At 39.5% G+C, this 14,117-nt stretch overlaps 1 protein-coding gene across 2 annotated transcripts in view; it reads right to left on the bottom strand.

Annotated features, from left to right (window-relative positions):
- Positions 1–14,117, bottom strand: part of LRRC72 (leucine rich repeat containing 72) — a 61,834-nt gene that overhangs the window by 28,299 nt on the left and 19,418 nt on the right. For both annotated transcript variants that reach the window (XM_006057038.3, XM_025290937.2), the window contains exon 3: positions 12,696–12,765. In XM_006057038.3, coding sequence (XP_006057100.2) covers positions 12,696–12,765 — 70 coding nt within the window. The remainder of the gene's footprint in view (positions 1–12,695; positions 12,766–14,117) is intronic.

Here is a 14,117-nt window from a genome sequence, read left to right as displayed (position 1 = left end):
GCTGCTCCTGTTAGTCACAAAGTTATGTCCAACTCTTTTGTAACACCATGGACTGTAGTGTGCCAGGCTCCTCTGTCCATGGGATTCTCCAGGCAAGAATACTGGAATGGGTTGCCATTTCCTTCTCCAGGGGATTGTCCTGACCCAGGGATCAAACCCATGTCTCCTGCATTGCAGGTGGATTCTTTACAGTTGAGTCATCAGGGAAGTCCTGCTATTTCTTTTCAATTAGAGGATTGTGATCGATGACTCTCTAATTGCTGACTTTCAGGTCAGTCTGAATAGGTATTGTGCTCTGAGAAGATTTCCGAGTGTCTCTCGAATTATGTTCCATAATAGCTCCCTAGGATACAGCTTGTAAAATCAGTTTTAGAGACTATGTTCACTAAATCTGAATAATGCCATCAATATAAAGAGTGTCTTCAAAAAATGTCTATTGTAAAACAAGATCACAGACTTGGAAGGAAACTTAAGAATTATGCACATGATTGCTGGTGAGGAAAATGACTTCTGGTTAAAAGTTCATATTATAAACACAGATTTAATTTTTTCCAGCCAAATATTTATCTAAAATGACAATAAAATAATTGTTTCAAAAGACGTATATTCATAAAGAGAGGGAGAACAGAAAATTAGACCATAGCAATATGGTTTTGGAAAGCATATAATCTAGGGGTAATAGAATTAATAGAAACAACAAAGTCAAATTCTAAACCAGAAAACAACCTTATATTTATACCATAAAATTCTAAAAAGGCTCAAAGACTGGACGTGAGGATAAAGAGGAGAAGATTAACTGAGCACAGAAATTCTACTCAATAATGTTCCCAGTATAACCACATGGCAACTGGACTTCTCCCCTACCACCTCAAAAGACTAGAGATTCATTCCCTGGATGGAATGAGGGACTCTTTTAAGGGAACTCTTTTAAGACAAGAGTTCCTGGTCAAGTAGCCACTAGACAGATGTAAAGACAGAGGTTCCCACTGAAAACTGAGATTAAGGGAATGTATGTACACTATACGTTGAGGGTTCCCAGCCCTCTTTTCCCAGCTTGGCTCTCAGAATGTGGGCAGCCAGATCTTTATAGTTTAATCCTGCTATATATAAAGATAATATAATAATAACATTTAGAGGGGTATAAGAGCCCTGGGAAATTAAAAACATGAATGTAGTCTAAAATGTAATAAAAGAGTTGGAAGAGAATGTTGAAGAAATTCTCAGAAAGTAGAGCAATCTGACCAAAAAAATAGAAAATGGAGAAAATAAAAGAAAATTAGAGAGCCAGTTCAGTAGTTCAACATTTGTGTAGGAGTTCCAGAAAGAGAATAGTGGACATAAAAAGAAAGAAATCAACAATACACTCCAAGAAAAATTCCCTAAATGGAAAGATATGAGTTTCTTGACTGTAATTTCCCCAAGCTCACCACAATGGTTGAAAACAGACCTGTACCAAAGCACATCACTGTAAAATGTCAGAACACTGTCCTCCAGACAGAACACATGTGCTCACATGTGCACACACACATCATATTCAAGGATCAGAAATCAGAACGAAGAATGGCTTCATACTCCTCAAAAGTTACGCTGAAAAAATACAAAACAGTGGAGTGATGCCTTATCTCTAACTTAGAATTCTACCAACCCAATGAGCCAAAATATCTGTCCAAATATGAACACTGAATATACACAATTGCAGGCATACACAATCTTAAAAAAAAATTACCACATGGAACACTTTCTCACAAAGTCGCTGGAGAATGCAAATCAGAAAAATGTAAGACACACAATACAAGAAACAAGAGTGGGCAAAGGGAGTCCCTGGTATGGCTATGAAGGGTGATTAAAATTGTGCACAGAGAGATACAGGGCATAAGTCCAGAGTGGAGCATGTCAGAAGGCTATGGGCATACTTCAAGAAATAAAAGCTACTGAATGATTCATTGAATAGATTTGGTCAACTGAGAGAGAGTTTGGGTTGAATAAGTAATAGTAACTAACAAAAAGTATATTTGGTTGTTTGGGTTGCATAACAAATATCACAGACTGGGTGTCTTACACAACAGAAATTTATTTCCTCATAGCTCTGGAGGCTAGAAGTCCAAGATCAAGGTGCTGGCAAGACTGGTTACATTTTGAGGCCTCTCTCCTTGACTTGTACATGGCCCCTTCTGATACCTTCACGTGACTTTCTATCTGTATGCACATGTCTATTCTCTCTCTCTTTCTCTCTCTCTCTTTCTCTCCTCCTCCTCGTCTCTTTCTCCCTCTCTCTTCCCCTCTGACCCTCTCCCTCCTCCCTTCCATTTTCACTCTTACTCTTGCTCTCTCTCTCCTCTCCCTCTCTATCCTAATCTCCTCTTCTATGATGACATCAGTCACACTGGATTAGGGCCCACCCTGATGTCCCCATCTTAACTTCATTTCCTCTATATAAAAGCCCTAGTAGCTACCCTAGTCAGAGAAGGCAATGGCAACCCATTCCGGTGTTCTTGCCTGGAAAATCCCATGAACGGAGGAGCCTGGTGGGCTGCAGTCCATGGGGTTGCTAAGAGTCAGACACGACTGAGCCACTTTACTTTCACTTTTCACTTTCATGCATTGGAGGAGGAAATGGCAACCCACTCCAGCGCTCTTGCCTGGAGAATCCCAGGGACGGCAGGGCCTGGTGGGCTGCCGTCTATGGGGTTACACAGAGTCGGACACGACTGAAGCGACTTAGCAGCAGCAGCAGCTTCCCTAGTAGCTCAGTTGGTTAAGAATCTGCCTGCAACGTAGGAGACCCGGGTTCAATCACTGGGTCAAGAAGATCCCTTGGAGAAAGAAATAGCAATCCACTCCAGTACTCTCACCTGGAGAATTCTATGGACAGAGGAGCCTGGAGGGCTACAGTCCATGGGATTGCAGAATCGGACACAACTGTGTGACTTTCACTTTCATAAAGGCCCTATATCCAAATACAGTCCCATTCTGAGACAGTGGGGTCTAAAACTTCAACATATAAATTTTGGGGCAGGGAAACAATTCAACCCAGAACAAAAAACTACTTAACAAATCAAAGGAAAATAAAATCCAGGGAAGTAGAGGAAATCCAATAAAGGGAAAGTAGCTAGAGCTTAACACATGGCTTAGCTCTGAAGAGCATGGGTTGTCATAATAACATACCCAGTGAATATTGATTTAACCAAAATCACAATACTGCCACATCAGGGGAATGGGAAATGGAAAGTATGCCTGTGTATGGAAAGTATGGAAGTGGAGGCAGGAAAGACAAAGCATTAAATCCTCATTTTTGTGGAAACTCAATAGCTATTGTCTAAATGGGAAAAATCAAGTGGCAACAATACCAGAATGTGACTTTGAGATATGCAGCTAAACAACAAAAGATCATTAAAAAACTGAAAGTTGTTGCATCTGGGGGCTAACAAATGAGGGCAGAGTGTGCAGAAATGTTGCTAATGTATAGAATTAGCTAATTCTTTAAATTATTATAGTAGTGATACATATAGCTGTTAAAAACAATTTTTTAAAAAAGAGTAGGTTCTTAATATTCATTCCGTGCTTACTGTATGTGCTTCTTTGTTCAGTACTTCACACATGTCATCAAATTTCTTCATCATGACACCCCTTAGTTATGAAGAATAAACATCCCGTATATTATATAAGGGGGCTTCCTAGGTGGTGCTAGTGATAAAGAACTCGCCTGCCAATGCAGGAGATGTAAGAGATGTGGGTTCAGTCCCTGAGTTGGGAAGATCCCCTGGAGGAGGGCATGGCAACCCACTCCAGTATTCTTGCCTGGAGAATCCCAAGGACCCTAGTAAGCTTACAGTCCGTCGGGTCACAAAGAGATGGAGACGACGGAGCCGACTTAGCATACATGCATATTATGTAAGAGGAATTAGAGCTCTAGACAAATATTTGCTAAATATTATCAGCTTATTAGTAACAGGATTATAACTATACCTGAGCTCCCCGTTCAGTATCCAGAGTTCCAGACTCTGCCAGGAATTATTATGTAACTATTGGTATTATTCTTTGGATTTTCATCTTTCTAAACATTATCTTATTAAATATAAGACAGACGAGTCATTATTTTTTAGCTTCCCGGCACTGAATCATCCTCCCCACAATTCAAGGAATTCTTTATCTAATGAGCTTTGGTAGGTATTAGGACTTACTCCTCATTAGGCAAAATACTCGCTTTTCTAGATTTCCTGGCAGGTAATGTGTGGACACATGACTAGGCTGGATGCAATCCTACATACACATCGACTCTAAACTTTAAATCAGGAACTAGTAATGCAATCCAGAGAAAATCATAATTCCAAAAGTCACATGCACCCCAGTGCTCACCGCAGCACGAATCACAATAGCCAGGACATGGAAGCAACCTAAATATCCATCAGCAGAGGACTGGATAAAGATGTGGTACAGATATACAATGGAATATTACTCAGCCATAAAAAGAAAGAAACAGGGTCATCTGTAGAGATGTGAATGGACCTAGAGACAGAGTAAAGTAAGTCAAAAAGAAGAAAACAAATTTCACCTATTAATGCATATATGTGGAATCTAAAAAAAAATGGTACAGATGATCTTATTTGCAAAGAGAAATTGAGACACAGATGTAGAGGACAAATGTATGGACACCAAACGGGGAGGGGGAAAAAAGGGGGTGGGATGAATTAGGAGATTGGGACTGACATACATACACTGCTATGTATAAAATAGGTAACTAATGAGAACCCACTGTTTAACACAGGGAACTCTACTCAGTGCTCTGTGGTGACCTAAGGAAGGAAATCCAAAAGAGAGGGGAGATATGTATCTGTATAGCTGATTCACTTTGCTGCACAGTAGAAACTAACACAACATTGTAAAGCAATTATACTCCAATAAAAATTAATTTTAAAAAATCAGAAACAAGTAATGCAAAGAGGTAGAGACAGTTTTGTGTTAAATCTGCTGGTGGCAGAGAAGGAGACAGCAACATTCATTCCCCACTGCAGTGGAAATGTGGCAGCAGGAATGGGGACAGGAAAACAGCAGCATGGGTGGGGGCTTCTCTTGCTGATTGGCAAGTCAACAGTGCGTGTGGAAGCCACTTCTGTGATATGGCTGTGGCCGTGGCTTCTTTGATCCTAAGAATTTTCTACACTTGATTCCTAAACTACCTAATATTCACCCAGTATCATTTCAACATATTACTTTCCTGCTTAACTCAGCTAAAGCATGCTTCTGTTAAGTGAACTTCTGTTTACCTTAGCTAGCACCTTTGCAAAGAAAAGTTCAACTTGGCAGACCTAGCTATGATGCTTAAAAAACAAAACAGAAACTGAAAAAACAAAACCTAGAAACTATTTTTGAAGGAACAAAAAAGTATCATATTAAGTAAAATATTGTCGTTACCCTCCCCAAACTTATAATTTATGATCCATTACATGACTTTCATGATTCACTGACAAAATGGAAATATTATATTTATGAGAAAATATTAGAATGTTTATGTACACGTTTTTCCATTCAACAAATACTTGTGGAGCAGCTACTGTGTGCCAGAACTGTAAATTCAGTGGTATAGCTATGAAAAAAACAGACAGAAACCTTGTCTTTTTTTCTAGCAGGGAAAGAGAAAACAAATAATACTTACAGTAAGTAAATTGTGTATTATGGAATCAGTTGATAAATGCTATGGGAAAAAAATTAAGCATGGAGATTGGGGGTGCCAACAGGGAGAAAATGTTATATTTCAAATGGGCTGGTCAGGAAGACGTCACAGAGCAGGTAATAGCTGAACAAATTCTTGATGAGGAAAAGGGAATTGGCCATGAGAATATCTATGCAGGAGCACTTGAAGACTAGCCAGTGTATATAGGTCCAGAGATAATAGGGTACATGGTGCTGTTGGGTCAGTGAAAGAAGAGGTATTGAGGTCAGAGAGGTAAGCTGGCAGCCTACGTGTGCAGAGCCTTTAGGCTACTGAAAGAACTCAGCTGAAAATAATAGGTAACCATTAGAGATTTTGAGTAGAAGAGTAACGTGTTTTGGCTTAGATTTCCACAGATCACTCTGTCTTTGAGGGATTCTCAGTGAGGAGCAATTTCGTACCCCGGAGAGCATTTGACAGTGTCTAGAAACATTTTTAGTTGTTGCTTCTGGGGAGAAATCCTTTAGCAGGGGTGCTGCTAAATATCCCCAAATGCACAATACCACCCCTACAACCAAGAATGATTCAGTTCAGAAGGTCGGTAGTATCAGAGTTGAAAAACTTTGGGGCTTTAAAAGACCCCTACACCAGAGATTAAATGACATGACACAATTCTGAAAAATTCTATAATTATGTGTTATTTAAAGGAGTATATTATTGCATGTTTGATATTATAATTACAATAGCCCTAAATTTACATGAAATTCTTAAGTATTAGTTGGGAACAATTTTAATAATATACACTGAATCATATAGGAGGAAAAAAAAGAAAAATTTCAGTATACTTTTAGGATTTCTAAGTTCATGTATATGGTGTTCCTGTCCAATAAGTGAACATGATGCATTCATTTGGATCAGTTTAAAATGTATACAACACTTGGAAATAAAATCTACACTTTAAAAATATTGAGAAATAACTGTTTTTGTACAATGCAAATAGATCTTCATTCTCATGTTTTTCCCTCTTTATTCCATGTTCTTGACATTTTTATATACATTTTTTCCCCCAAATAGGTTACATTTTTTGGATCATATAAATATTGTTGTTGTTTAGTTGCTAGTGGTGTCTGACTCTTTTGTGATCCCATGGACAATGGTCTGCCAGGCTCCTCTGTCCATGGGATTCTTCAGGCAAGGATACTGGAGTGGGCTGCCATTTCCTTCTCCAGAGGATCTTCCCAGCCTAGGTATGGAACCCATCTTCTGCACTGGCAGGCAGATTCTTTACCACTGACCCACCTGGGAAGCAACTAGATATATAGTGTATATGAATTTCACAACCATGCACTGAAATCTTATTTAGGTTACTTTTTTGAGGAGGTTTTAAATATTTGGTAAAATATTCTTTCAACAAAGTTGACATGAGAGATAATTAATATTACACTGAGATAACAGAAACACCTAAGAGCCCAAATTATAAGGAATGTATGCTAGTTCATTTTATTCATTAATTTCTCATATGCTCTACCACAGGGTTTGTAGTGCTCTAAATAGTTTTTTGGAACAAAGTATGGCATGTATAAATGAATAGATAAATGTATATATACCTAAACCTGATTAAAGGAATCAACTAAACTTTCACGAGGCAAAGCATGTTGTGAAAACTACCTGAAAAAAAAAAAAAACCATTGCTGCTCAAAGAGTTCTTTACAAGTATTTAAAACTGTACGTTACAAATAATTATTTTAATTTTCAAATTGTGACTTGCTAGTTTCGTACATCAATCAGATCAGATCAGATCAGTTGCTCAGTCGTGTCCGACTCTTTGCGACCCCATGAATCGCAGCACGCCAGGCCTCCCTGTCCATCACCAACTCCCAGAGCTCACTCACACTCACATCCATTGAGTCAGTGATGCCATCCAGCCATCTCATCCTCTGTCATCCCCTTCTCCTCTTGCCCCCAATCCCTCCCAGCATCAGAGTCTTCTCCAATGAGTCAACTCTTTGCATGAGGTGGCCAAAGTACTGGAGTTTCTGCTTTAGCTTCATTCCTTCCAAAGAAATTCCAGAGCTGATCTCCTTCAGAATGGACGGTTGGATCTCCTTGCAGTCCAAGGGACTCTCAAGAGTCTTCTCCAACACCACAGTTCAAAAGCATCAATTCTTTGGTGCTCAGCCTTCTTCACAGTCCAACTCTCACATCCATACATGACCACAGGAAAAACCATACCCTTGACTAGACGACCCTTTGTTGGCAAAGTAACGTCTCTGCTTTTGAATATGCTATCTAGGTTGGTCATAACTTTCCTTCCAAGGAGTAAGCGTCTTTTAATTTCATGGCTGCAGTCACCATCTGCAGTGATTTTGGAGCCCAGAAAAATAAAGTCTGACACTGTTTCCACTGTTTCCCCATCTATTTCCCATGAAGTGATGGGACCGTACATCAATATGCCTTCCTAAAATACACACATGTGTGCCCTTTACCAAATTTGCAGTATGTGCTGCCTGTCTGGGAGATAGGGAAAAACAAAGTACCTTTATGGCACAGAAGAATAAGCTCACTCTTTCTTGAAATGATTTTGCTTATATTAGTGTGGAAAATGTTGTTATAAATATTTTTATTACTTTTTAGATGATGAAGTATGACTTTGTCAGAAGATGTATTTTTATTTAAATTTATTTTGTAAGAGTTGTCAACTATTCAGTTTTTGCTACACGGTGGAAACTCAGATTGTATTTTGCATAGTTGCTTGGTGAGGCATTATTTACTTACTGTAATTATATGCTTACTGTAATCTGTGATAAATAGAATATACCCAAGTACTGCTAGATCTTCCAGAAATAGAAAGACACTAGCATTGTGGCACTATTATACACTCATTATTAAACATCTGTTTAAAAAAACTTTGAGGAAATGAGCCAAAACACAAATAGATCAAATGTATACATTTGTAGTATAACATGCAAATCACTTAGATCACTCGTCCGAGCAGACCCAGATTCTTAGGAAAGCTAGAAAAGATGAACTGTGACCTAAAATTCCCTCAGTCAGGCTCACTGGAAGATGAGACAAGAGAGAGTGTTTTGAAGGCTTCAGTTTATAAACACCTAAGAGCAGCTGCCTCTCACTAATTACATCAGTGGAGATGAGAGAAAGATGACTCAGAAAGAGAGTTGCTACAGAACTAGTGAATATCTACACAATACAAGGAGAAAGCAAGCCCTAGAGAGCATAATGAAGGAGGAAGCAGGATAGCGTGAACAAACCTAGGAGAGTTGGGGCATTGCAAATCCTTAGAAACAATTTGTACCTATTTAATTTGTTGGTTCAGGGTCAGACTAGAAGCTCCAGTTTTATCACCCATTGCATAATAATGGGGAGAAGTGTGCACCCTCTGAGCATGTTCGGTTCCAAACACACCAAACCACACTCATTCATTGTCTCCCCAAACCACTGCTTTCTCTCATTCCATTCCAGGTAGTTTGCAACCACAACGCCCTCACCAGGAGTATAGCCATTCCCTAATTCTATCTCTAGGGCAGGTACTGTCCTAGTCATTGTTATAGTCTATCAGTGGCCTAAAACAAGTACAGAATAAACCATATTAGATAGGATGCTTTTGACTATAAGTAATCTCTAAGCGCAACTCAAACTGGCATATAAATTAAAATACTCATTATCTCACATATCTAGGAGTCCAGAAGTTGTAAGAGCCCCAAATCTCAATGATTCTCTGAGCTCTGCTTTTCTCAAAATGTTGGATATATCCACAAGTTGGAAGGATGGTTTCTGGCTTATAAGCCAGGCCAGAAAATGTCCAGAGGAAACAGTGGACCTCTTCCAGTGTGCTTTGAGGAATAAGGAAACCTTTCACAGAAGTCTCCCAGGAGCTACCTCCAATGTCTCTATTGCAACAATTGGATTATGAGCCCATTCATTGACTAGCCACTCACAAGGAGGATGGGGTTATCCTGACTGGTTTAAACAGTTCAGGCTCCACCCTTTGGAAGTGGGAATGGGACCACCTACCTGAGTAACAACAAGTGTGTACTAAAACACAAACTCAGATTCTGCTATCCAGGTAAAGGAAGATAATGGATAATCAATAGACAACCGATAAAATGATCAGTGCATTTGCCTCCACAAAGTTGTTGATTGAATAAATGAATAAACAAAAAAGATGTGTTCATTTTATGCCTTAGTTGTTCCTAAACAGAGGGTAGGAAATAAATCTAAGGACATTTATTTATGTTCTACAATAATGTAAGAACAATGCTGGTCACAGATTCAAACCATTGTTAGCAAAACATTATAATTCTAAATATTTATGTTCATTTGTCACTGTTGATGTTTCTCACCAAGATTCTCCATATCATTTCAATACTGGCATAGTAACTTCCTGATAGTAGTTCACCCAGTGTAACCTAGATTGTAAAGAAAACTAATAATCACATTTTTTCCTTAGGAATTTTGATGAAGTACCATCATAGCTAATATGCCCATTAGAGTTTTAGATGCTGAATAAGACTTCAATTTTTCATGGAGTGTGAATACTCTGACAACTTAGCAACCAGTCAACTATTGATCAACCCCAAAATTCACATTGGCTTATTCACTCATCTCGTGACCACTTAAAATTTATTTTAATATGATATCTTTTCAGGATTATATGGAATTGTTGTTCAGTTGCTAAGTCATGTCTTACTCTTTGTGACCCCATGGACTGTAGCACTCCAGGCTTCCCTGTCCTTCAATATCTCCCAAAGTTTGCTCAAATTCGTGCCCATTGACTTGGTGATGATGCCATCTAACAATCTAAATAAATCTATTTTTAAAGAACAAAGTTAAGTGATGGCTATTTGGGAAAGAATATAGTTTGTTAAACATAAATAACCAAACACTAGAAGAGAATTTAGCCCTTTTGTTGCACCCTTTCTCCACCAATCCCCCTTCAAAACTAAAGTACAATAGTTGACAGTGTGTGCAATCCTTTCCTATGTATATAATGCATCTGTAAGTCAACTGTATGAAAATTCAGTGAGTGCCTGAAGGTGGGATGGTGTCCACTACAAGAAAGCCAAAAAAATTAAAAATCCCTAATCACACCTCTCCCTTTAGACATACTGCCAACATTTGTACATGTTCTTTCCTTCAAAGCTGAACACTGAACACCACAAGGAACACACATGAAAAACAAAGATTAGTCACTTTTGCCATGCTTGATGAGTTCCATCTTTTTCTAATTGGAGGTCACACACTGTGACCCAGGATAATTTTTGGCAGACTGTTTAAAAGAGTTTTGAACTTGTATGCCCTTAAGTAGTTTGTGCACTTTCCATTTCAGTTGTTAGCTGCCTGGGCCTTGAAGGTATTTGTGCTTGTTCTCCTAGAAATTATTTCAAGCTTATGCAACTTATGCTTGCACTTAATACTAGAATAACTTTTTTCCATTTTCCACTTACTTGGTTAAAAAAACAGACAAATTGCAATGTAATATTGAAATACTTTCATAAACATGGCTGCTTAAAGATTCAGTGCTGTGAATCTGGACTATTGCTTGACAAGCAGACCACTACCGAAAACTCAAATTGTTATTTTTTAATCAGCTGGTGTTTGAAAGTTTAAATTTAGAATGCTAAGACCAGATCATCAATTTATAATGAACAAAATACAAGCTGTTGGAAAGTCACACTTCAGAAAGTTGAGAATGACTGACTAGCTAACTATAGTAATTGTTTTGGCTTGAATTTTAGTTCAGTTCCGCTCTTTGACTTGAAGAGAGCTTGGAGCTCCAGTCAGGCCCCACTATGGAGGAAACGGTGGGAAGACTTTGCCAACTAACCCTGGCATCTAAGAGCAGCTTCGGGGGCCACATTCAGTGACCTTGATGAGCATTCCTGGCAGCTGGTGACATGATGGCTTAGTGCCTGGCACTTCCTGAAGAAGCTAGATCAGCTTGGGAGGTAATCAGTCCCTCACATGGCAGGACAATGTGTGTGAGTTCCGGGGAATGCATGCGGGACCTTTGGAGGAATGTTGATCTAGGGCACTTTACAAAGGATCCTGCCCAAGAGGGCAGTTTGCCAAGGCGAGGAGATGCTCAGATGTAAGAATGACTGGGATACAAGGTTAGGGGAGGTCTGGAGTGGCCAGCCAAGAGGAATCAGAGTTGAAGAAACCTAGCAGAGGGGGCTTCTGAATAACCCAATGGGAGAAAAAAATAAACTCTGAACGTTGTTAATACCAGTGGGTGAAAACTGAAAAAGAACTTCGCTTTTCCTTGGCCTTTCCACTGCCTCCACACCTCCACTCCATACTAACTTGTGAAGACTGGGGTAGAGGTGCGAGGCAAGAAAACAACCAACCACATCCCCTTGCTAATGAGGAAGGCAGATGGCCATCCACAGTCAGCCCTAGCTGAATAAGAGAGGAGAGATGGGGGATGTGTCTCATATTCATCTCCACATTCTCATTTCTGAACTGAGCCTAAGACTGTAGCTTAAAACGGACTGAAAGCTCCTGGACTACAAAAGAGAGAGAGGAAAAAAAGTCATGAGACTGCACAAGTTTTCTTCTAGGAAACTGGGAAGCAACAGCTTACATTGAACAATTTTGAAAGAACATGGGAGGAAAAACTAAAGCTCCCATCTGACAACATCTCACAAATTGACCTATTCAATATGCATGTGTGCAAAGTCGCCTCAATTGTTTCTGGCTGTTTGCGACCCTGTGGACTGTAGCCCGCCAGGCTCCTCTGCCCATGAGGATTCTCCAGCCAAGAATACTGGAGTGGTAGCCATGCCCTCCTCCAGAGGATCTTCCCAACCCAGGGATCAAACCCACGTTTCTTAAGTCTTCAGCATTGGCAGGCAGATTCTCTACCACTGGCGCTATACCACTTTGTATATACATATAGTTTCTTACCTATATTAAAATTAGGAGTATAAAATATTAATACTTTTAATGACCAGTTCTATTAAAAACATGAAATTAAGATTGTAGTTTAATCATAGAGCCACATAAAGATCAAATATCACACTACCTTGTTATGATGTAGCCATAAGTATTTTAATTTTTTAAACCTAGAAAGATCAATGACCTCTGCCAGCTCCCTAGAAAGGAAAAGAGAAAGTGAGTATTAGCAACAATTAATTTATTCATGTCTAAAGTTGCTTATATAGTTTGACTTGGGGAGAATAGAAAAGGCCTCTTTCTGTCCTTTCAAAATTATTGGCACATTTATACAGGCTAATTTCCTACATTCCACCTTTAAAACTTCATTCTTGGATTAAGATTTTTGTTAGCCAGTTAAAGTAAATACATTTATCACATTAGTAGAATTTATACCTCATTATGACTGAATTTATTGGGACCTTCATTTTAAAAGACTTCACTGAGGAGAGGCCAGAGGAACAAAAGTAAGGGCAGAAGACACCAAACTTAAGGTCAATGTGGGAAACAGCATCGGCTCCTGCTTCAATGCTGCCTACACGGTCTTCAGTTTGAGGTTGTCCAGATCTTGGCCAAACTGGATTTAAGACATGGAAACTGCAGGACCCGAAGAGGCAGAGAGTGAGTGAAGTGTTTTATTCTCCCATTGTTGATTATCATATGTGTGTGTGCTAAGTCACTTCAGTCATGTCCAACTCTTGTGACCTCATGGACTGTAGCCCACCAGGCTTCTCTGTCCATGGGATTCTTTGCCACTGAGTCACCAGAGAAGTCCATAATTTTTAATATTTTGCCACATTTATGTTCACTCTTATCTGTAGACACAATTTACCTATTTGATAGTTGGTAAGTTTCTTGGTGAATCGTTTGAAAATAAGTTGTAGACATGACTCCAGGGCTCTGATTCATAAATACTTCAGCACACACATCCCTCAAATGACAGTCTCCTGCTTAACCACCATACCAATATCAAACCTAAGAAAATTAAAATTGAATTCAATGATATCATCTAATACACTGCTGTTGCTGCTGCTGCTAAGTCACTTCAGTCGTGTCCAACTCTGTGTGACCCCATAGACTGCAGCCCACCAGGCTCCCCCGTCCCTAGGATTCTCCAGGCAAGAATACTGGAGTGGGTTGCCATTTCCTTCTCCAATGCATGAAAGTGGAAAGTGAAAGTGAAGTTGCTCAGTCGTGTCCGACCCTCAGCGACCCCATGGACTGCAGCCTACCAGGCTCCTCCATCCATGGGATTTTCCAGGCAAGAGTACTGGAGTGGGGTGCCATTGCCTTCTCCGAATACACTGCTGTTCATATTCAAATTGTTCCTGTTGTCCCTACATTTCTTTTACAGATTTTTTGCTTGTCTAAACCCAGAATTGCATCAACATTGATGCACTGGTATAACCCATTTTCAGTTGGTATAACCCATTGTTTGTTGTTTAGTTGCTAAGTTGTGTCTGACTCTTTGTGATCCCATGGACTGCAGCATGCCAGGCTTCCCTGTCCTTCA

This window comes from Bubalus bubalis, chromosome 8, assembly GCF_019923935.1.
Source record: "Bubalus bubalis isolate 160015118507 breed Murrah chromosome 8, NDDB_SH_1, whole genome shotgun sequence".
NCBI lineage: Eukaryota > Metazoa > Chordata > Mammalia > Artiodactyla > Bovidae > Bubalus > Bubalus bubalis.
This window is presented reverse-complemented; position numbering and strand designations above follow the sequence as displayed.